A 25,460-nucleotide genomic window follows, 5' to 3' on the forward strand; every position below is an offset into this window, starting at 1 on the left:
TTTGAAACTCTTGGTTAAATAGCTTTCTTGTGAGCAGTAACCCTCTATCAAGAAAATCATGAAAGGAAATGCAAGCACAAGAATATCGTATCAATTTGGAGATATATACCCCGTATGCAGGTGCTGCTGGAATGTTGCTACTTAGAAATAGAAAGCTCATAATTGGAAAGCTAAAATCATCTCTTTTGTCGTAAAGTTTTGTTTTCAACCGACCCTCATTGTAAATTACTTGTTTTAAGTTGTAAGTTATGAAGCATGCAATAAATAATGGGCTGGTTAATATCTCCTTTAGAATTTCATTTATATTTAATTTGATTCTTATTCAAAAAGTCATTCATCGAACTCGTCTGTGAAATGTTCACAAAAGTATTTCAACGCTTGACTGTATACCATATGCATTGGTAATTGAGTCAAAGTTAGCAATGTTTGTAAAATTCTATAAGAATATATTTGCTTTAGGATTGAAAATTTAATTGGTAAATTCATTTTCAAAAAGGGGGGACAGTTTAAACGACGACAAATAATGTACAGAAAACTTGAGATTAAGCAGCAAATCCCCTTCCCTCCCCGAAAAGCCAAAAGCAAATAAATAATATAGTAAGAAATCTACTATTAAAATTTTAGGTATATTTGATTCAACCTTATTATAAATTTAAAGTATGTCACGTATATACATTATACAAACAAATGAAAAGTTAGAAGGAAAACGAAAGTACACATCAAGCTAAATATTGAAAAAACCTGACCGTTAGCATTTTTTTCCTTGTGTTACGTAAGAAGTTACATATATCTTTATTTCAGTGACAAGTAATTTAACTCAGGGCATATAACAACAAGAACAAGTTTAAAATATCAATGGTTATATAACGGTACTTAAATTGGAAAGTAAACTTTTGGAATTTCGAAGTTAAATAGTACAAAATTTAGTTGAAAACAACATATTTAATGAAAATAAAAATACAGTATATGCTTATATTAAAACAATGCTTTTAGAAACATAACTTTAATGAGTTGGACAATGCGCAATTTTCAGGTGAAAGATAATTTAAACAGTATAGAACAGTAAAATCATTAAAACATGTATGTTCTCTAAATATGCATGACATACTTGCAACTGGAAATACGCTATCAACAGTCTAAAGATAATTTATACAGTAAATTTAAAACTATTTCGCTCTAAATATGCATAGAGTACTTGCAACTGGACAATACGCTATCAACCGTCTAGAAAGTTAATTTATACAGTACAAATTAAATTTGCAATTACGGTAACCACTAATAACGGCGTTGATCACATAACATTCATATCAATAAAAAGAATCTTTAAAACCAATGCATGAAATATTTGGCACTGGACGTTATGTCTCTTGATCGTGTGTCTTTAGTGATGCTGGAAAACTTAAATTTATTAAAAATGACCCCGGATAACCAGTTTATAATTTGATGAGTTTTTGAAATACACACAAATTCAGATGGAGAACTATTTGATAACAAAAGTAAAAAACAAAATGCTCCTTAACGCCCGCCAGGCAATATTCGGATAAATGTAAAAAGCATCATCGGAGTTTATAAGTACAAAATAATTTACAAAGTCACCGATTAGTTCAACTTGATAACTATGTGCAGGTTCTCTCTAAATGAGTTTGCAACTGAACAATAAGCAATTTCAGTCAAAAATAATTAACAAAAATAAAAATGTGATTCTTATTGCTCAAAAGAAATTTTTGAAAACAAACAGAACGTATAAAAGTAAACGTTAGTCTGCAATTGATACGTCATTGGAATGCGACTCCCAATACACATTCTGAGGTCACGTAGGTTCATACAATACTCAGTCCGGCAGTGGGCGGAGCTTTTAAGCGATATCTGTATAGTATACAGATACAGCATAGCGATATCTGTAGGGCTGTATCTGTATAGTAGGACACCCAATTGCAGGATAAATGTAAATAAGATATGACCCTTTTTAAAACAGTCTATTGTCTAAAGACACTAAACAGTTATTGTCTATAAATGTGTATATTAATGATCTTGCTTTTTTTATTTTTATTTTGTTGTTGTGTCACATTCTACAGGTATGGCAATACAGATTTGAATTGAATTGTTATAAAACTTCCAATGAACTAAATAAACTTGTTTTTAAGTTTATTTAATCCACATTTTAATTCATCCATGTCACACAACATATTCCATTTCTCGGAATCGATGGGTAAAAAGTGTTCTTTGGTGGTTTTTTTTCTATTGTAACAAAAGTTTTTTTTAGCACACACAGACCTTTCCCGGATTTATGACATTGATATATTAATAATAATGAAAAAGACTGAATTTAAATAAAGAATTTTGGCGAGTCAGCAGTGAGTAATCCCGGATAGAGGTGTAATATTTTAATTTTAATATCATTTGCATTACCTCCCTTTGCTCTGTATTGGTATGAAATATATAGAGTAATGGTAAATGGTTCGTGTTGTTTATTCTTTAGTTTTCTATATATGTGTACTATTGTTTGTCTGTTTTTCCGTCATTTTTGGCCATGGCTATGTCAGTTGATTGTCGATTCATAAGTTTGACTGTACCTCTGGTATCTTTCGTCCCTCTTTTACATGTGATTTTTAAATATTGTGATTCATTTTGTTTGAAATGTCAATTTTTAAATGCTCAGCGGCAATTAAAACAATCAACTGAATGGAAATAATTTTATTATGAACGATAGATGATTCTCATAACAATAATAATGAAAATATACACATGTACAACTTATGTACATACACACATGTACAGAACAGTTGATTGAAAATAACAATAGTTACATATATATACAAAAATAAAATCATGTTTTATACGTTTTCAATACGAATCAGAAAGGTAAGGAATGGTATAAACCAACGATTCAAATATCCGTAAAAATATTTATATGAAAAATAAGACAAAAAAAATGGCATGTTCCACTGATAAAAAAAATAAAATTGCAAGACTTTAACGTAATGTTTGTTAATTTACTATCAGTATGTAAGTTGCCAGCTTAATTTCAAAATATGATTTTTTTTTCTAAGAAGATAAATTGCTGATAGACGACGATTTTTGCGTTTATGATATTTGACGGATTCATTGAGGAAAAGAGGAAAATGAAAAAAACTCCAAAAAACTCTCCCTCTTACACACACAGACACCAAAAAGCATCAAAAAAATAAAGAGAAAAGAAGAAAAAGCGTGAATAAACTCCGAAAAATAAAAGAAAATGGATATTAGCTTCTAACGACATTTATCATACTTTTTTTTAATTTATATACAGAAAAAAGTTTAGTTTTCCTTCACTTAAGAATGTCAAAAATGTAAACGTAATCAACACTTTTACCCTATTATTTCCTATCTTTTTGATACCTGTACATTTAAATCTTTTGCTAATTAAGAACACAATAAATAGTTCACTTCATGTTTTAATTCCTAAAACTAAAAAAGAAAAATCAAGTAAAGACCATTCCAACAACAATGCACTTTTTACTTTTAAGGCCATACAAAACATCCGTAAATTACTTTTGAATTTATTTTAATCTTATTCATCCATAAGTTTTTATATCAATCACGTGATAAATTATAAAAAATAACTGGAAATCAATTTCCAGTTTTCCGCTCTATGCTCTATACGTAAAAACATTTCAAAGTAGTAAAGGTAAGAAAGAAGTCAAGAGATGCATGTCGATGTGTCGAAACTTTTATGGTTAGCCGTTATGTAATGACATACATTCACTGTTTGCTAATATTTATGAAATAAAAACTTTTAAATTTGATGAGAAATAAAATGAAGCAATGCTATTTTACTAACAAACCAATTAACTCAAACTAATGGGAACATAGTGAAACGACATAGTAGCTTCATTTATCGATTTCAGATACAAAAGTAGAAGCCCTTTCCTTAATTTTAGTTACTGAGCATATATATTTTCGAATGTGTATGCCCTGTCGAAATCTAAAAGTTACAACGTATCTTCATTGCAAATGGTAAACGAAAATAAAAGATTTTTATGATATCGACACATTTTCGGTCGCCCAAATGTCGACTATGAAATTTTTGAAATGATGTTTATTGTAATTTGGTCACATTTTACAGTAACCGAAAAAAACATTATACATTAAAAGATTTGAAAATCAAATGTACTTATATTAAATTTTAGAAAAAAAAGTTTCTGCTATTTGATACTAGAGTCTTACAATTGATGCATATATCAGTAAGGATTTAACAATCTTTTGTTCCAGACACACGGATTCCCGGAACAATTCCAACCCCCTCACCGTACTTGTACTTTTACTGTTAACTTAACATTTTCAACCTTATAAGCCCATCATTTCAATCATTTGGTCCATCATCTGAGCGCGTCGTCCTCCAGGTGCCATCGGTCCTCCTGCTCCTGCTCCCCCTGCTCCGGCTCCGCCTGCTGCTCCTCCTGGTGGGACATCTCCCGGTTCAGGGCCTACACCAAGAACTCCAGCCCATTCCGGAGTCATAGTTTGTGGACCCCTTGGACGCCATGGATCAGCAGGACCTGCTCCGTAAGGAAGGGCATATGGATCAGCGGGGTATGGTTGGGCATATGGATCCTGATAAGCACCAGCTCCACCTGCTGCTGGGTCCATTCCAGCTCCAAGGCCGCGACCACTTCCTCCTCTACGGCCACCTGGAGGTACATCTGGAGGTTCAGGAACTAAACCAAGCATCTGAAGAACTTGTTTTGTCATTGCTGCTTCCATTGCTCTCTGAATTGGATCAATAGTAGGACGTGGAGGTCTATTATATGCAGATGCTGCTCCTTGTAAGGAGACTTGTGGTTGTGTCATCGAATAACCGGTTTGTCCTTGACCTGCATAACCAGCTTGTGGGTATTGTTCTTGTCCTGTGGTACCGGCTTGCGGGTATTGTCCTTGACCTAAAGTAGCAGCTTGTTGGTATTGTTCTTGACCTGTGGAAGCGGCTTGTGGGTATTGGCCTTGACCTGTAGTAGCAGGTTGTGGGTATTGTTCTTGACCTGTGGAAGCGGCTTGTGGGTATTGGCCTTGACCTGTAGTAGCAGTATGTGAATACTGTGCTTGACCTGTAGAAGCAGCTTGTGGGTATTGGCCTTGACCTGTGGAAGCGGCTTGTGGGTACTGTCCTTGACCTGTAGAAAGGGCTCGAGGATACTGTCCTTGACCTGTAGAAGCAGCTTGTGAATATTGTCCTTGACCTGTAGAAGCAGCTTGTGGGTATTGTCCTTGGCCTGTAGAAGCAGCTTGTGGGTATTGTCCTTGGCCTGTCGTAGCAGTATGTGAGTACTGTGCTTGACTTGAGGTAGCAGTGTGTCCGTATTGAACTTGTCCGGCACCTTGTGCAGTATTTTGTGTGTATTGTCCTTGATTGGCGCCATAAGGCTGTTGATACCTTGGTCTTCGTCTAGGTGGAGGTAAACCTAAAGGTCTGCGAAGCTCAGGGAAAATGTTCATCAAAGCCACATGGACAGAGCCACGTATATCTTTAGGATTAATTCCCATTGAATTTATCAAATCAGGACCAGTTGTATATAAAACTGTAAACAGATCTTGCTTAGTTGGAGCCATAGATTTAATCATTTTCAACATAATAGCCCTTGTTATAGGATCCACATCCCGTGGAGATAAATCTTCAGCATAGTAAATTATTGGCGGTGGTGTAGGAGCCGGTGGAGTAGTTGTTGTAGGCATAGGAGTGGTCGTGGTTGGTACTGGAGTTGTCGTCGTTGTAGGTGGCGCTGGCGTTGCAGCAGGTGGTGGTTGTATATAACCTTGCTGTTTCATTAACTGAATCAGCGCCTCCATTCCAGTCATAGGCTGATTTGCTGTTTTGGCCGTTGGTCCCTTTCCTTGTAAAGCATCCCAGTCAACGTTTACCATTCCCCCAGCAGCCATTTCCTGGATGGTTCGAGGTTTAGTTGTCATCATCATTTGATTTTGAAATGTTTGTTTTGTCTGTGGAGGTGCATTGAATGAATTAAGAGTATTGTCTGTAAACATTTGGTTATTAGCAGAGCTTACAACATCTTGGTATGTTTGTTGTATTTCTACTGTATTTGCAATTGGTGTATCTTGGTATGTTTGTTGTATTTCTACTGTATTTGCAATTGGTGTATCGTGGTATGTTTGTTGTATTTCTACTGTATTTGCAATTGGTGTAGCGATATCTACAGTTCCACTAGCTGAACCTAAACTTCCGCCTTGTATGTTATTTGCAGAAGAGGATTGTTGATTTATTATGTCAGCAATTTGTTGATTGGTAAAACCACCAGTTTGCATAGCTGTGTTTTGTGAAGTTAAAGTCGCCATTAAATCAACAAAGTTCTGGTTCATTGATGGAGAGTTCTGGGTTGCTGGTACATCAGTCATTAAACCAGTTCCACTTCCGGCATTTATCAAGGATGACGAACCGACTGCATCATTCCATGTAATAGGTGAAACAGTCGTAGGAGGTACGTTGTTCCATACATTGGGTGTTCCTGTCGTTTGAGAATTATACATGTGATTGAAGAAACTCATTGAGGCCCCGCCCACTGCATCAACAACTGGTGGGTCGGTTGTTGTTGGTTCAGTGGTCGTTGTAGCTGGTATCGGTGTTGTTGTCGGTATTGTCGTGGTCGTTGGTATTGTTGTCGTCGTTGGTGGTGGTGGTGGAACTGTCTTCCTAGGTGGTGGTGGAACTGTCTTCCTGGGTGGTGGTGGTGTTCGAACAGTTGTGGGTGCAGGTTTCGGCGTGGTTGTCGTCGTTGTTCGTTTGGTAGTTGACGTGATTGTAGTTGGTGGTGGTGCTAATTTTGCTGTTTTTACAACATCCACCATTTTTAACTCCTTGACGTGACTAACTGCTGAAGGAGTTGCTGGTATGTTTCTATCCACGTTCTGTTGAATCCTTCTTATTGTTGTTTTGACAGATGACACACCAGGTTGTAACTGTGGACTATTTTTAATCTTTTGCATTAAATCAGCCATAGTCAACATCATATTTTCAATTAAGACTTGTGATTTCGCTTGCATTCCGAGAGAAGCGCGTGGAAGTTTGACAGACTGTTCTTTTATCGTTGCTTGTATTTCATTTTTAATTCCTTGGGCACTATCTTTACCCTGTTTGACAACGGTGTCAACGGTTATTTTCTGGTCAAAGTTCTCCTTGAACCCATTATATGATCCTGAAGGTGCAACGTTTTCAACCATTTTAGGAACTTGTTGTGGCGCGTTTATAACAACAGATTGTTTTGTTGTACCTGTAGTTACACCAGATGTTAGCATAGCTTGTTGTTGCGTCGGTTTTGATGTAGTTGTTTGTGGTTCTGTGACAATCTGTGCAGCATTAATTGTTGTACCTTCCGTAACTACAGCTTTTACAGTTGTCGATGAAAGATCTTCAACTACTGCACCGTATGCATTTTGTTGAATACTGTCAACTGCGGATCCAAGGACTGGTCGATGAGTTGACAATCGTTCGGAGGTTGTAGGTACAGCTGTAGTTGTAACTTTGACAGACTTTGTTACTGCTCCTCCAAGCTTTGTAGATTCAACAGGTGCTTGGGAAGTTGTTGATGTCTGGGTTGTTGTCTTGACATCTGTTGTACTTGGTGTTGTTCTTGTTGTTGTGCCGTCTGTGAAAGGTATTTCAGCCCAGTCATAATAACCTGGCGTTGCCATTCCTGACAATTGTGTCCACAAACCGCTATTATCCATGATGCCTTGATTGTTAAATTGTTGTGTTCCATGTAGCATGACTGGTTGTGTCAGCAGCTGATCACTTGGTGCTACTGTGACCCAAGTAGGATTTGCTTCCACCCATGGACCTTGCGTTGTCGTAGGTGGTAAAGGCTCAAACATAGATTGGAGAGACCATGTATTCGTCCCTGACCGACCTGATAGACGAGGTTCGACTATTTTGACTTGATTTGTCCCCGCCCCTGATAGACGAGGTTCGACTATTTTCTCTTGCTTTGGCTGCGGTGTAACACTAGTTGTAGTGATAGGTGCTTTGGTAGTACTCACAGCAGCTGTTGTTGTTGTGTCAGCTGTTTGTTCAACCCAGGAAGCAACATTGCTGGTCGTGTCAACAAATCCACTAACGATACCATGATCAAACATAGACATTCCCTGTAAGCCCTGATATTGCTGGTTGTATGTAGAATAATCCATAGTGGGGTAGGCAGTTGGCTGCATCATTCCTGTAAACTGTGACATGGAAGGATTGTAGTGACCAGGATTCGCCAAATTACCGATACTATCTGTTATATGATGTGACAACAATGTACCAGATGTAAAATCATTTACAGCATTGGCAAATGCTATATTGCTTAAATCAAACTGAGAAGTCGGTTGTGTGTTAGTTTCCTGAATTGATGCAATTTGATTCTGGTCTGGAGACTGGTTTACGTTCATAACTTTCCATTCTTGAGCTTGAACTGGCGATTTGGCTTCAGGCACAGAGGATAATGATAAAGACGATGACGGCGCTGACTGGTGACCGTTTACAGTTGTTTTAGTGACATCCTGGCCTTCTGTAGCAGAAGTTTTACCTCCTGGAATTGATGTGCTTAGACTTCCGGTAGCACTCGGATGTTCAGCGGCTGGTACCACTTGACTGCTAGATAATGTTGAGTTAACATTTCTTTTAGCACGTGACAGTTCAATTACTTGAGCATTGCCTTGTAAAGTACCGGGATCCTGTGTTGGCAACACGGCATTTGATTGGTCATTATTTTGAACAGAAGTTGTCATCCCAATATAAGGAAGATTAATGACGTCTTTTGTAACAACTTCCTTGTTACCTAACGAACTTGTATCGATTCGTTTCGTGTTTGTGGGTAATACATTGACAGAATCAACAACAATATTATTGGTCTCCATTTGTACATTCGACTTCGTCTCAGTGACTAAATTTGCAGTTGATACCGGAACTCCATATAAGGATTGAGACTCGGCTTGTATTGTTGGAATACTGAATTCGTTTGTCACTTCATTAAGAGTATTTCTGAATGAGTTATATCCCCTTGGCAAAATAGAAATGTCAGCACAGTTATATATTTCAGTTTGGTCTCCACAGCCGACTTGACTGCTTCCATTTTCACATTTTCCCCAGTGGAGAGCTGAAAAAGACAATAGATGTTTTATTAATTCATGGTATTTCTATGTTATTTTACTTTTCTTGGTCGTTGAGTAGAATATAATAATCAGGACATAAATATGACAAGAAGAATCACCAACAAAACTGTGCATTACAACAGAAATTAAATATGTACTATTTTCCAGTATGTTCTTTTTTTTTTTTTTTAAAGAAAAAGGCATTTTGTAAAGAATTACGCTCAGATCGGTGCAAGGGTCCGTCTTAAACTTACAGTGAGGAGAGATGTGTTTTTTTTTGCACCGTGTTGAAGGCCTCGTTGTTTCTTTGATATGAACAACAGCAAAAAAGGGTGATGTTCCTTTGCTTTTGTTTTTGTTTTTTTCTTTCCATGTATTGATTTTGTTTCATAAATAGATACTGCACATGTTTTTTTTTCATTACACAGTAAACAAACCAGTGCTGTTATTTTCATTTCAGTGTTGGAACAATTATTTTTTTAGCAATTCTTAGTAATCTAAACGACATTTGTAACCTTGCACACAGTGTATTCGTGACATGAAAGTAGACCTTGTCCTTTGTTTTCTAGAAAAAATATCCTTATATTTGATTAATAAGTGTGAATGATAGCTCTCATAAAACAGTAATGGGTTTATTATGTCGAATCATAGAAATTCTTCTATTGGCATTTAGTATGATTTTATGGTAAATGTGTCTATTCGCGTTGCTCATCGTTTTAGTATGTGTGTACTGCCATGTGAACCACAAAAAGTAAATAAAAACAATAATAAAACTGAGAATGGAAATGAGAAATGTGTCAGGGTAACCAGCCTTTTGGTAGCTCTCAATTCAACTATATGATGTTATGTATCTATTATTTATTCCTTTACCTTTGATTTGAATGGAATTTTTTTTAAAGAATAACTGAGAAATTGTGAATGTCTTAATAAAATTGAAAATGGAAATGGGGAATGTGTAAAAGAGACAACAATCCGACCATAGAAGAAACAACAGCAGAAGGTCATCAATAGGTGTTCAATCAATGTCTGATTGATTGATAGTTGGTTGCCTAACGACCAGTGGCAAACAGTTCATGCATGTTCAGGACGAGAACACGTTAACATTAAATACAAAAGATAGGTCTTGTAATAGAGGCCATCCAGGATGAAGTTCGGGGAAATTTGAACTGCCAATGGAAAATAAGGATATAATGGATAAGGATAGAAACTATCCCACCTACGACCCTTAAAGAGTTATTGCAAGGGTTCTGGACGAGTCACTCCCTTAACTGGAGGCATCGCATTTAACGTCATCATTCTGACCAGACGTGGCTACAAACTTGTACATCTCACACAGCCAGAAAGTAAAATCGCAAAAATACTGAACTCTGAGGAAAATTCAATACGGAAAGCCCTTAATCAAATGGCAAACTCGAATGATCAAACACATCAAACGAATGAACAACAACTGTCATATTCCTGACTTAGTACCAAGTGACCATAATCCTATTCCCCAGATATCATTGGGGAGGTTTCAATGAATGAACAGATGAATGTTCATTCAAAATATGATATTCAAAATAATGTTTTACCTGTATGCCATTTCCATTGAAGAACACATCTTTCACACACCACGCCCTTTGGCATTGTAATTTGTAAATACACATTTCTGGTACTAGAAGGATAGAAGCGTTGCCCGTGTCCAACTATTTCTAATGGAAAACGATCTAAACATTCCTGTGATACTGGATTATTATCAGAAACTTCAGGACAAAGTCGGAATTCAAAATATCCGTGTTTGTTCTTCTCAACTTCTATTTCAATATTAATATGAGAATCATCTGTATGATAAGTTCTAGCAATGAGTCCATTAAAATATTTTCCACCCATTTCATTGGGGCGGGGATTTGAATCCAATGGGTCGCCACAGACTCCACATTGGCCTTTGTTTTCTTGCCACTGGTGCTGAAATTAAAGACAATATCATAATTAACATCATTATCAATACAATTAGTATAAAGGTCATACACAGGTCACTTTTCTAGTTTAATTGCTCCTGCTTTTCTCACCAACAAATTTTGATTAAGATACATCTTATCTCACACATACCATACTAAAGCCCACTTAAGACCTTCCAAAAAATATAATTTGAATTCGAAATCACAAATTTGAATTGTTATCACGAATTGATAATTCGTTAACAGATTAGAAAATTGAGAGAACGAATTGTTGATATCGTTACAACAGATTTTTTAATTCTTAGTTACGAATAAGATTTGTTTAAAAAAAAATCTAATTGAAAACTCGTGGTTGTATCGTTTTTGCCGCTGCAGATAAATAATGAAAATATTTTTAGTGTTTTTAAAATTACATGGCAGATTTATTTTCTTGATGATACTTCATGACTTTATTTTTCAAACTACAGTTGTGCTGTTATAGTTAGTTTGAAAGAATTCCACTAAACCGGTGATCAAAAGAAGATGTGGTATGATTACCAATGAGACATATTTCTGCAATAGATCATATGACTCAGAAATTAATTAGCTCACCGTTCGGCCTTCAACAATAAGAAATACCCATACCGCATAGTGAGCTATAAAAGACCCCGAAATGAGAAATGTAAAACAATTCAAACGGGAAAACTAACGGCCTAAGTTATGTTAAAAAATGAACGAAACACAAATATATGTAACACATCAGCAAACGACAACCACTGAATTTTACATGCTTCTGACTTAGACAGGCACATACAAAAGAATCGTTTAAGTTTATAGTATGGTGAGAGGTTATTTGCCGTGTGGAAAACGTCATAATGATTGCGACTTTAGGATGAAAAATTATATATTTACACCGCATTTAAGAACACCATTGATTTTTTTTTTAACAAGAGAATGTAACTGTACTTATGTCATTCGTTCTGAAAGAAAGACTTAAAGGGTTTAAAATGTTCCTGTTTTTTAAGATGTTTTGGCGATCTCTATTTAACATGGAACACTTGCTATAAACACCTATAATAAATCTCGTGGAAGCTAGATTTATTGAGGTCGTTTTCAGTCCACGACATGGTCAAACAAATGATTTGAAACACTTGACTTTTAAGAGGGGGTCTGATTGGACACGGTGGTCATTTTTTTGTGTCAAGATACTTTGGACTCTAACTTTGTGAACTATAACACGTCAAAACGAATGCATTATAGTAAGGAATAATCTGTAATTTCAACAATCGTTGTGTATTGCTTATTTTATCACGTATATCTTCTAAAAAAAGATGACATTTCGAATTTATATACGGTACAAGAAGTATATATTATATATGCCTTCGGGATACGGTGTATCTAATACTTCGTACATATTATCACCATCATCATTATTATGTACTATTATATATGACCAGTAGCAGTCCCCCTTGGCGCACCCCATATCACGTCAAATATTATATATGACAACAATATTGTTTAAAAAATAAAGATGTCAAATGCTGAAGAAATGTGTATTCTTTTCCTCAATTGTCGGTAAACAAACATATAAAACTTGTCTGACAGCTACTGAAAAATGGATTGTCAAAATTATATATATTTCCTTTTTTCTGTTGATTTTCTTGGTGTGTGTGTGTGCAAAGCGAAATTCCGCCTATAGGCCACCATATTTTTTCATGTGTATGTGTGTGTTGAGAGGGGGAGGGGGGTGGAGAACACGTTCGAAAAAAAATCATTTAAGGAGGCTTGCGGGTATAAGATTTTCAGAAAAAAAATAAACATTCATTTTTTATTACAAATTTTATTAATTACCTTTAGTAGTTGTAACTTTATCATATGATACAAAAATCATTCCAAAAATTCGATGCATGTTGGCCCCAGGTGACTTTAATAATGTAGATATCATTGAAAAAGCTCCAAATTATCTCCCTTTGGTGCAAAAATGTCGTTTTTTGGCATTAAAATTGAAATATCTTTTTTTAACTCATCGGTGACCTATGTATTTTATTGCTTTTTTTCGAATAAGCTGTACATAAACTGAATAATTGTAAATTTTAAGCAATTTCTGTAATTTAGATTTTTTTTTTATTTCGATATTACCGCTTTTTCTCCTATTAGTTCAACAGAAAAAAAGGACATTGACAAAAATGTATGCTTCTTTAGTAGGCAGATTGTGAGTGTAAATGAACGGTGACCCCATTTTTTTATTTCATTTTTCTATTAAGTATAAGTTAAAGTTAATTTATAGAAAAATAAAACGAAATCCTATATTAAATAAAAAAAATTATTTAGACCCGCGAGCCTCCTTAAATTGTTTTGAAAGGGATTATAAAACGAAAGTGTGTATCTTTTTTTTTCTTTCCACAAGAAAATAGATTCGGACGCACGAAATCATGAAAAATGTAAAATTGGGTCGATACTTTAATAGACTGTAAATACCCGGATGTTTCATATATCTTACCCAATATCCGCCACAGTTTAGGCCATCATCATCTTGATTTACTGGTGAACTGTAACCTTTTCGCCATAGTGATGACCTTTGACATGGTTCAATCATTCGACCTCTGGCATTGGCACATGATATGGTTGACAAGAAAATAAAAACTAGTAGAACATGTCTGAAAGAAAAAAAAATGTAACTATAACTGGTAAGAATACTTATTATGTGATACTTTCACAAGTCCCTTCTCTAAAAATATTCCTCTGATTTTAAAGATTTTTCTGATTTATATTAAACTCGTCCGATAATATGTTTTGCACTATTCTAACTCTGCCTACATCTGGAGTTGTCAATAAATGATATTGGGCAGTATTGTCACCCTGCCTACATCAATAGTTGCCGTCAATACATGATATTGGGCATTCATTTGCTTAAAAATATACAAAAAGGATGAGATACAAATTGACCAGATATACCATCTCCTCCACCTTGAAACCAAAGTGCAATAGACGACAGACGGACTAATATACGGTGGACGAAGGTTGATCATTTAATTCTCTTTGGACAATTGTGTACATTCCTATATGGATATACATTATGCAAACATCTTTTAATTTGTGATAAAAACGGAAAAGAAAAAAAAACTGAAAGAAATCTACAGCCGAAGGCGACATGTAAATTTGCTAAAAATATAAAGGGTCAAGTTTGTGGTTATTTCCACTTGTCGAATATTCCTTTAACTTTCATTAATTAAATATGTTTCAGTGATAAATATAGATGTAGAACGTCACGTATATGATAAATCCAGAATGTAGAATTGGTACTAAATATAACAGAATGGCGGTTGTCAACAATCTGTATAAACCGTTGGAGCTAAAGGACGCCTCCGGGTTTCTCGTTGCATTGAAGACCTATTGGTGACCTTCTGCTATTGTCTGTTCTACGGTCGGGGTGTTGTCTATTTGACACATTCCCCATTTCCATTCTCAATTTTATAATTTGATTAAACAATTGCATCTTCGAAATACTGGGAAAGTTTCACATCATTTATGTACGTGTTCAGTATTTCAGTATTTCATTGTTAAAGATTTTTAAAAAGAAACACACACATTTTTTAAGTTAAATATTCGCCCTTTTTTTTTCGTTTTAACCAGAGTGTTGTCTATCTTTATTAAACAATACTCATGGATTTTTTTTCATAAACGGAATCATGCTCTTTTTAGAATAGTTATCAAAGGTACCAGGAATATAATTTAATACGTCAGACGCGCGTTTCGTCTTCAAAAGATTCTTCAGTGACGCTCAGATCAAAATAGTTATAAAGCCAAACAAGTAAAAAGTTAAAAAGCATTGAGGACCCAAAATTTCAAAAAGTTGTGCCAAATACAGCTAAGGTAATCTGTTCCTGGGATAAGAAAATTCTTAGTATTTCGGAAAATTCAAAGTTTTGTAACAGGAAATTTATAAAATTACCATATAATTGATATGTATGTCAACTCCGAAGTGCTAAAAATTGGTCAAGACTGTCAAAACTTTTCACAATTGAATCTCCTCCAGATAATGCGATATTCTGTACAGGAAAGAAAGACTGTATCAAGTGGGTAATAAACAAGAATGCTCGAAAAAAAAATCCTCACCATTGTGAAAAAGGGGGAACCGAAAATAGTGAGCAGTACACGGAACACTAAACAGACGAATAATAATTAAGAAACACTAACCAATCAACGGAATCCTTCATGCAGTTAGATGCCCCTGGAAAATTAGCATTTTATGTCCCTGTAGACATAAAAAGAATTCAATGTGTTTTTCAAAAAGGACGCTCGTGTATGTTGAAATGTTCCTTATGGGTCATTGATTTTGAATGAAATATATTGCTGTTGTTTTGGTTGTTACCATGTTTAGCTTTTTTTCCCAATCACCGATCTTTCTGGACATTGTAATTTTGCTCCGTACATACAAAGATCGTGATTTTTTTGTTATTTAGATTTTCGTCTATACACACATATTTAACCCGCGTACAACCCGCGTACAACCCCCATAAATAACTAAAATTAATGCTTATACAATTATATTTATTAACTATATATGAACTCTAACGGTGCAATGTGCTCTGTTGACCATGACATTTTGTGTTATAATTGCTCACCAATTTTTATTGACATATGGAAAGTGTCAATACATGTCCCATAACGACAACAGGTTTACGACTGATTTACATGGAAACCTTTTTATGCTCAAGTTATGTCCCTTTTCTGTCAAATTGTAAGTACAAGGTGTGGAAATACACGTGAAAAGTTATGCCTTAACGTAACAATTACGTAATATATACGTTAATCAAACGTAATATCTGGGGTCAGGCATGTTTACAAATGGTAATTAACCTGTTATAGAGGTCATAATACCGGGTTGCAATGTCACCTTATTAGTTGCAATACACAAAAAAGCAGTTACATTATATAATAAATATTTGTATTTGCTTTATTATATAAATTGGTTTACTTATTAAATTCATACTTGACTCTTGCTTCAGGATAAAAATGTTATCATGTATGATATTAATTAATTGCTTCTTAAATTTCTTTTATTGAAACACACAGGTCACATTTTCAATATAAGGGATAAGTATGCCCCTCCCTTCTGACCTCAAATCCTGAATCCGTCAGGCAATGCATTAGCCATATATAAGTGAATTAAGAATAATATAACATAATTCTAACTAAATTGAATTATTCCCCTTTCCCGCACCAAGTTGTACATGCAAAAGTTTATAATTGGATACGAAAATCAGTTGAAAGTCGTGAAATACTCTGTAAGACGTCAAATACGACAACAAAAAGATAAAACCAAGGGTAAGTTTTGAGGCAAGGGGCGCGATCATAAAAGATCCAGTAGCGAGACAAGATACATGTACATGTATGTGTTACGTTATCATGAAAACACGGAAATGTGGTCCATAGTTAATATGCCTTTGCAGATAGCAATCAGAACCATGATACATCACACAAAGATATACAGTACTATACTTGTTTGCTTAATTGAATCGGCATCGAATTTTCATCCTTAATTGAAAAAGGAGGTGACTTTTTTTTTACACAAATTGTTTGATTCATAAATTTCTTGGGGAAGACAGTTATTTTAGAAAGAAATAAGTCAAATAGCATGTTTTCGGGAAAAGTGTTTACAAATAAATATACTGATTAAAAACATAATTTTTGTTTCTGTTTGTCTTTGAAATTTTCCTCTTTTTTTTTAAAAAGTTAATAAATTTTATCCCAAGAGGGGGAAACTTATGTACCATCAAAAGCACAAAAATCATGAATGTTCAGTGCTTTATTATGCACTATAAATGCCTTGACCTAATTTGTTCATCATGAATACACATGCCTTGTAAAATCTTGTGGTCCATAAAAACTTATTTTTGGTTGTCATAAAAATATATTATAGAGATAAAACATGACATTACCATTCGTTATAAATAAAGACATTTTTGTACGTGTGCGAAGGGATAAAAACCTCGCATCATTTTCCGCAACAACTGACACTTTGTCCTATAAAATGTTTTTTTTTCTTATTTTTAGAAATGTAATTAACATTATTTATTTGTCTCTTATGCTACAAACAAACGGAGTGGCATGTTGAATCATAAAGGAGATTGTCAAATAGAATAACAATCAGTTGTAATATAAAAGGCAAAATACATGAGTAGATATGTATAGAACACGGAATCGGAAAATCTTGTCAGTTCTCAAACCACATATGATTAAGAACAATGGATTTGACATAAATCCTCTCGGAGGGAGCATGCATGAAGCTACATGTAGGTGACGAAGCTTCTTTTCGCAATACTAAGTATTAAAAAAATGGGACGCTCGCATAGCTCAAGCTTGGCATGGTTACAAAATGTATTGCCAAAAGATGATCGAGTTTTCATTGAGTGTTGCTGATTAAAGTTCCAGGTTTTGTTATAGAAAAAGAAACATTTGGAGGAGATTGGGGAAAGGGTAACTTTTTTTTTAAATCCCTGCGAGAGGTCAACAAAAATAAATTATACCTTTTAAAAGCCATTGGTATACCCACTTTAAGATTTTATGTGTTTCGATTGTCTTGTTTCCCTAAATCTGAAAGCAATATAAACTGGAGTAGACAATTTTGGAAACCACTCTTCGCTTTAGGTATAGATATAAGAATATGTGGTTTGAGCCCCAATGAGACAACTCTCCATCCAAGTCACAATTTGTAAAAGAAAGAAAACATTATAGGTCACAGTACAGTCTACAACACAGAGCCTTGGCTCACACCGAACAGCAAGCTACATATAAAAAAGGAAGATGTGGTATGATTGCCAATGAGACAACTCTCCACAAAAGACCAAAATGACACAGAAATTAACAACTAAAGATCATCGTACGGCATTCAACAATGGGCAAAGCCCATACCATATAGTTAGCTATATGCTTGTCATATCTATTCGACAAAGTGCACACGAACTTTTTGTATCAAATCAATTGAAAAATAGATTATAATATTTGACCGCACTGGATAGTTTTGATTTAGAAAACAATTAATAAATGCTCGGAAAACCTCGCACATTAAGTTGATATATAACTATTTCGAGAATAAACCAATCGCTATCAAGGGTTCGGCGTGTTTATATTTCTATCTACCGATCTATATTTATCAGTATCCAAATTAACATAGATAGAATTGACATAAAAACACAGAAAATAGAAACTCATTTAATTATTCGTTGATACGACTGACAAAAAGTACAAAATACAGTCATACATGTATCCATATTTGATTTGTAATTTCCGACGGTTTTTTTCAAATGCAGTTGTATCCCAAAATGAAACTAACGTTTAAACTAAAACCAATCATAATACAAGTTTTGGTGTACGATTTTTCTACAGCCTCTAAACACGAGATTTTCCAGCATATCTAAAAGTGCATGGTGTATAGCACGATATATATGACCTATTTAGGATTCATCATTTTGAAACTTTTCGATAATCTAAAAGAAGTCTGTAATGAGATTGCTTAATGGCGTAAATACAAAGTTTCAATCCTGGTATCTATGCCAGATGAGTTTATTTACTAGTTCCCATGGCAATACATTGAGTTAAAGGTGCATAACTGATTAAAAGTACAAAAAGCAAAAAGAACCGTGTCTGAAAACCTCTATTTTGTTTTAGTAAAAGAGATGTTGAGTATGCGTCAATGAGACAGCAACTCACGTGAGATTCAGCCATTTTGAAAAAAAGGGGGGGGGGGGTTGAATTAATACCAAAAGTTGGGGGAAAAGGGAAGTTTCAATCCCTGTAGTCGCCTATGCAACTCAACGGCAATCAAAAACCAAGAATTTCGAAACTTGCATAAAAATTGCAAGTTACTGCTGCGACACTGTTTATGTACAAAAAGAACTATTACAGTAGAAAATGAATGCATGCAAACGAAAAAGAAATTAAACATATTACATATATATAGTTAAGTTGAAGTAGATAAAAAAAAAAGTAGGATACATATATCATATATAACATTCATTTTAATAAGAAATGTTTTACGGGGGAAATACAGATATAGTATGGCATTAGTTCACAATGTTAACAAACTGAAGTGATTAAACGTGTCTACCTAAAACCAGCGAAGAACGTCCGTCAGAGAAGAACAAGATACAGAAAGAAAATATTCAAATAAACAAACTGATCATGAACAAATGTTGATTCGAATTCAAGAATAATTAAGAAAGTTCCATTTTAGAATAACATATTTATGGTCAATATTTTAAACAAAATCGAAATTGTGTGATCTTGTGGACTTACTAGACGCGATAACCACACAACTAAACTTTGTTTGTTTAAGCGTAGTAACCTTTCAAAGCGTATATTTTTTTGTGTTATTTTATTGCTGTCCCATTGACTTGTGGCCCCTGTTCTTCTACTACTCACATTAACAATATTTCATTTTCAAACAAATTGACGAAAAGGGAGTCATTAGGTTAAAAGATCTGTACTAGTTACAAGATTTTTCGATTTGCTTATATATAGTTTTTTATACATTTGATTTTAGAAATTACTGTATACTTTAAAATATTGCAACATTCAAACCACGCACGACTTTGAACTCGTTAACATTTGAACATTAAAGTACTAGAATAACGATTTCATGCGCAATTCAATAGACATTAATCATTATAGAAGTACGCTTGAATTGGTTGTGTTATTATAATTTAGTTAATTTTAACCGAAAAATATTATATCTCCTGAGATTGAGACTGTAATATCATTTCTTCTTCTATTTATACTATCAGAAGTCCATTACTTGTCTGGACTTCTGATACTATTTATAATATATATTCAAATACATGCACGTGCATATTCAAGTTTTAAATTTACAACTTACTTCATCAAAGGCATAGTGTTTACAAATATCCAAGATTCTGAACCTGCAGAAGTTGCCTTGGCGACCCGCGCCGGTGGCCGATCCATGTCGTTGCTGAATTCACAATTAGTGGCAACAATCCTAGAAAGTTGTTCCGAAAGGATTGATAGCCAGTATTTAGTGTCTTGGACCGTTTAATTGGTCCTTGTCATAACGGGGGTCACAAAAGGGCAACTATGATGCAACTGATAAAACACAATCTATTTAATTGTGATTAAACATAAACAAAGAACCCGGATTACAATATATTCTGATTTACGAGGTGAGATGATCATGCAAGTCAAATTAATTATTAAAACAAAAGTTGTGTCTTTACAGAACAAAAATCGGAGATTTATGACTTTCTTCAACGATGGCCGGGTCGTTACCATAAATCATGAATTGTGATCGCCAGTGACAATAAAACACCTTCGTTTTGTTGTACATCCATAAATACAAGATGTTTTGTCAGAAATTCGTGTATCTGTCACTTTTAGACATATCGTGTCGCCTTTACGTAAAAAAAAATACCAAAGTTTCAACTCATACGGAATTTGCTGCCTTTTCCGTAATTGACCTTTCAAATTACAGTAAAAAAATATATGGCAAAAAAAAGCCATGTTTATTTCCTGCATGTATATAGGGAAAAGGTATTATTTGTTCTGCCAAAGGCGACACTACTAACATTGTTTTAATTTACTACTTTTTATAATAAAAAACCTGGATAACAATTTTTATTCTGTTTCAAAAATTAAAGCCAAATAGTATAATGACCGACTTTCAACGGAACTTGTTTATGTTATCCATGCCCACCGTCATTTTACCCCCAATTTATGAAATTTTGGTAGTCTTTTCGAAAAATTCTCTAAAAAATATTTAAATAGGTTTCAATATGGTAAATATACACACTGTATTTATTCATAGATAAATTAAAAAAAAATATTGTACCCTTAAACACACTGCGCTTCCTTCACCTGGCTTGGGTACACAAAAGCCATAAGACCAACCTAATGCTGGGAAAATGTATAAGTACCGTTTTCCCTTTAGTCGCAGAATTGAAAGTCGGAAGTGGATGAAACTTTAAAGAAAATAATATCAAAGAATTTTAATATTTAGCTGAAGAAAAAAAATGCTGTTTATTATGTTAGGCAAAATATTACCATTGGAGGCAATGTCTGTCCTCGAAAAATTTAAATTTCAAAAGTTTTTATAAAATTATGCAGTCACTGTGATGATTTTGTTACATGCATATCTATTTGAATCCATCTGATGAGTTAAGCCTTTTTAAAATGATTTTTATAGTTCGTTCTTATGTTTTAGGGGATCCCGCTAAAATGTTTAACACCTACATTATGTATGTTTGTATGTGCCTGTCCCCAAGTCAGGAGTCTGTAATTCAGTGGTTGTCGTTTGTTGATGTGTTACATATTTGTTTTTTGTTTATTTTTGTTCATACATTAGGCCGTTAGTTTTCTCGTTTAAATTGTTTTACATTTGTCGTTTCGGGGCCTTTTATAGCTGACTATGCGGTATGTGCTTTGCAAAAAGACACAAAGTATATATCTGAGAGTACGCACAGGTTCGTACAGCTAGTTCAAAGCCAAGAACAACAAATACAAAAAATCATGCATCTAAGACCAAAGTATATTGATAATTGAATTTGTTCATTTATTTGCGAATTAAGATAAGATATAAAATATCTATCTATAGTTGTATCTCATGGACATAGAATTTGAACTTAAATTAGATTCACAATAACTATACAGTCACGTACAATATTTTTGAAAACTTATACCAAATGTATTAGACTTAAAATTAAGGTCAACATCACAACCGAACAGAAGAATTCAATCGGAAATGGGAATACGCTAAACAAATTTATCGATTGAATAAATGAAACAATCTATCATTATCCTGACCGAGTCTGAGACCTTAACCTATTGACAGCTCTACATTTCATCGCATTTTATTACATGAAACCTCCTTTTTAAAACGCAATTTAAGAATTCAATTGGTACCACTTGATACCACTCCCGGTTTGTGTTGCTCAGTCTTGAGTCTTTATGGTGTTTTGTCTACAGAAAGTGTTGTTTATCTTTTCGTCGTTTTTCGTTTTTGCCATGGCAAAGTCAGATTGCTTTCGCCTTATAGACATCCCTTTGCTTTCTTTCGTCTCTTAATAAAACATTTAACGTTATGTCCAGTGGCAAATTTAAATGCGTACTCATAACGCGAACATGTTAATGCGATTGAACATGAATATAAAGGAGATGTTGTATGATTGCCAATAAGACAACTATCCGCCAAAGTTCAAATGAAGTGAGTGTAAGAAATTATCGGCAAACGTACGGCATTCAGCAATGTTTAAACCAATATTCCTCATATATGATGCATTACCACATCTTCCGTTATATATATCTATGTAAGGCTCCGATATGAAAAATATGAAACAATTCAATTGAGAAAACTAACGGAATAATTAATTATATGCATCTACTTTGGCGGGAACTTCAGAAATATGACAGTTGTTATTTATTCGTTTGATGTGTTTGAGCTTTTTAATTTGCCATTCGAAAAGGGACTTTCCGTTTCGAATTTTCCTCGGAATTCAGTATTTTAGTGATTTTATTTTTATACTAGACCCACAGACTGAGAGGTATCTTTAACATACTAGTTCATAGTGTTAAAGTATATATAGGAAGACATGGCACCCTCCCCGAACATATTTATTCTGCCTCCGAGTTGAACAGTACTTGTTCTAACTCCTTACTGCCACGTGCTAAACGGACACGCAAACATCGAACGGAACTCTTATTTGGGGTCAGGTATGGTCACAATTGATAATTAACCTGTTATAATAGAGGTCATAAAACCAGGTTTCAATGTCACCTGGTCACATATGGGTGCAATACACAACAGATCAGTGACATTGTATAATAAACATGTTCAAATAATATGTACTTTTATTATATAAATTGGTTATTTTATTCATACTTGCTTCAGGATAAAAATGTCACTCTGTGTTATGTAATAGATTGTATATACATGTATCACTAATTGAAACTTTATTACGTACATGGGGGGCATATACTCGCCTCCCCATGCCGCTAAAGTTATATTTGCTTAAGAGCAACGACAACACATCTATTTCCATAGCACGTTTATTTCAAAGAGACAGATAACATCACATGACAAATTTGCCTCATCATCATACAAAGGGACACAACTCTCACGACTAAACTACAAAACACATACGACCATACAATACAGATATATAACAACTTGTAGCATTTTGTTTTTTGACATTGTCAATAATCAGTTTTTAAACGTACATGTTTGTAGTTAAATTGTGAAATTCTATTTACATACAGTGAAACAAAAGTGCTACATACATCAATATGGAAAGTCACTGACTTTTAATTTCCACCTATGAATCACTGTAAGATCATATGTTACAGCCAAAAGAAAACAGTCAATGAACATTTCTTAACGTATGTTTTTAAAACTTTTTTAAAAATAGCAGTGATAAATACAACCACAGACTAGACACCATTTTCAACGAAATTTGTCTGCGGCATGTTCTAGACATTTTAAATACGACTATACTATGGAACGCCAACACTGTCTTGTTATGGTATTTTTTTTTATATGAAGTGCATATACGTTTATATGATGTGCAAACACCTTTATATGATGTGCAAATATCCTTATATGACGTGCAAACATCATTATATGATGTGCAAACAGCATTATATGATGTGTAAACATACTTATATGATGTGCATATATACTTATATGATGTGTATATATACCTATATGATGTGCATATATACTTATATGATGTGTATATATACCTATATGATGTGCAAATGTACTTATATGATGTGTACATATCATTATATGATGTGCAGTTACCATAATATTATGTGCACATATCTTTATATGAGGTTTTTCTCATCGTTGAAGGCCGTAAGGATTAATATAATTACTTACATCCTCTCCATCAGCACTGTGGACTGATAGATAGTTGTCTCATTGACCTTCATACCACTTCTTATTTTTATATGTTAAACAACCAATGAATGACAAAAAATTTAACCCAACGTTAAACATATCATAACATATGACTTAGTTATAACTAAATATATGATGGACTATATATAGTACGATTATATACATTTATGTACGATCTGGACATGTTGAATATTTATGAAACCGTTTATTTTGTATATTACAAATATACGATGCCATAAATATTCAACGGCTGTAGAAATAGACATGTTAAGGTATCTGTAAGGCATAATATGTAAACAGAAATATAACGTATTTGTTGTTGTAGCTATATGTATAGGGGCTTCGTTGGCCGAGTGGTCTTAGTAGTTACTACTGTTATCACTAGCCAGTCAACACTGAGGTTGTAAGTTCGAACACCACTCGTGCGTGTGCTTTCGACTACAATCATAATTGGCAAGGATTTTCAGTTTTCCTATCGAAGGTCGGTGGTTTCTCAGGGCACTCCGGCTTCATCCACAAATACAAACTAGTCTCCCCGAAATAGCCTAAATGGGTGCTAAAAAGTGGCGTTACATAAACAACAATTTAAAAAAGAAAATTCACACATACTAACAAAGGCTAAGGTTTCCAGACTTGGGACACGCCCAAAAATGCGGTTGGGTTTTTACATGTTTTTTTGTTTTTTTTTTTTTAAAGATTAACCCTACCTTATGTCCCTCACAAATAATAACTCAAGATTTGCCAAAACTTTATGAATTAAAAATTATGTATAATGTTTAGAACAACGCCAAAACGTTTTTACAACATTTACTACACACATAAAGCTAGCGCTGTTCTCTGAATAGATATGAATAAAATGTCTTCAACGTTGCTCCGTTGAAAAAGAGATTAAGAGAAAATTGACCCTAACCCGATTATTTGTCATGAAATTTACTTTAATTAATTATGTTGTTATTTCATTTCTTTCTAATATGTATGGTTTCACAGATTGTCAAACACTATACAAGTAGGTACATTGTTTATAATCTTTAACAATATATATATATATTATTTTTAGGTGATACATATACCATGTCAGGATTATGACAGTCGTATTTTAGCTTGTTTTGTTGGTTGATGAAATTTGATGTCACTTTTTATGAACTTCCCCTTTTAAAATTTACCTGAGAGTTGGTTATTTTGTTATATTTTTTATGTGAGTAATTGTTTTATTTGTAACTTTGATATTTAAATACAAACAAAGGTGCTTTCATTGATTTTGAAAAGATACAGACTAGTACAATACTATAAAACCTTTGTCTCATAAAAGATCTTTACAACATTTTGACATTTTCTTCAACACTGTAACAAATATGAAGGTTAATCAAAAACGTGACACCTATATTGTTTTTATTTCGTGTTTTTGATTGGTTGATTTGCTAAACCGCATGGTAAATTTCTAACTCGCGTGACTCTTAAACTACCTTAATGATCGCTCACTAAAAAACACGCGACGAAACAACCAAATATAATTGTGA

At 34.1% G+C, this 25,460-nt stretch overlaps 1 protein-coding gene across 1 annotated transcript; it reads right to left on the reverse strand.

The window, feature by feature from the left end:
- Positions 1–2,679: 2,679 nt before the first annotated feature.
- On the reverse strand, positions 2,680–20,227 carry LOC134719106 (mucin-2-like). The gene is made up of 4 exons (XM_063582062.1): positions 19,912–20,227; positions 13,534–13,690; positions 10,689–11,061; positions 2,680–9,122 (listed from the first exon to the last, which is right to left on the reverse strand). Exons 1-4 carry the CDS (start codon positions 19,995–19,997, stop codon positions 4,327–4,329), a joined length of 5,412 nt encoding a protein of 1,803 aa, XP_063438132.1. The 5' UTR covers positions 19,998–20,227; the 3' UTR covers positions 2,680–4,326.
- Positions 20,228–25,460: the final 5,233 nt, after the last annotated feature.

This window comes from Mytilus trossulus, chromosome 5 (genome assembly GCF_036588685.1).
Source record: "Mytilus trossulus isolate FHL-02 chromosome 5, PNRI_Mtr1.1.1.hap1, whole genome shotgun sequence".
NCBI classification, from domain to species: Eukaryota; Metazoa; Mollusca; class Bivalvia; order Mytilida; family Mytilidae; genus Mytilus; species Mytilus trossulus.

Coding starts and splice junctions, on each gene's coding strand:
- LOC134719106 (XM_063582062.1), bottom strand. CDS start 19,997: ATGGATCGGCCACCGGCGCGGGTCGCCAAGGCAACTTCTGCAGGTTCA. Junction 11,062..13,533: donor TAAACTGTGGCGGATATTGG/GTAAGATATATG, acceptor CTTTAATTTCAG/CACCAGTGGCAAGAAAACAA. Junction 9,123..10,688: donor TCAATGGAAATGGCATACAG/GTAAAACATTAT, acceptor TGTCTTTTTCAG/CTCTCCACTGGGGAAAATGT.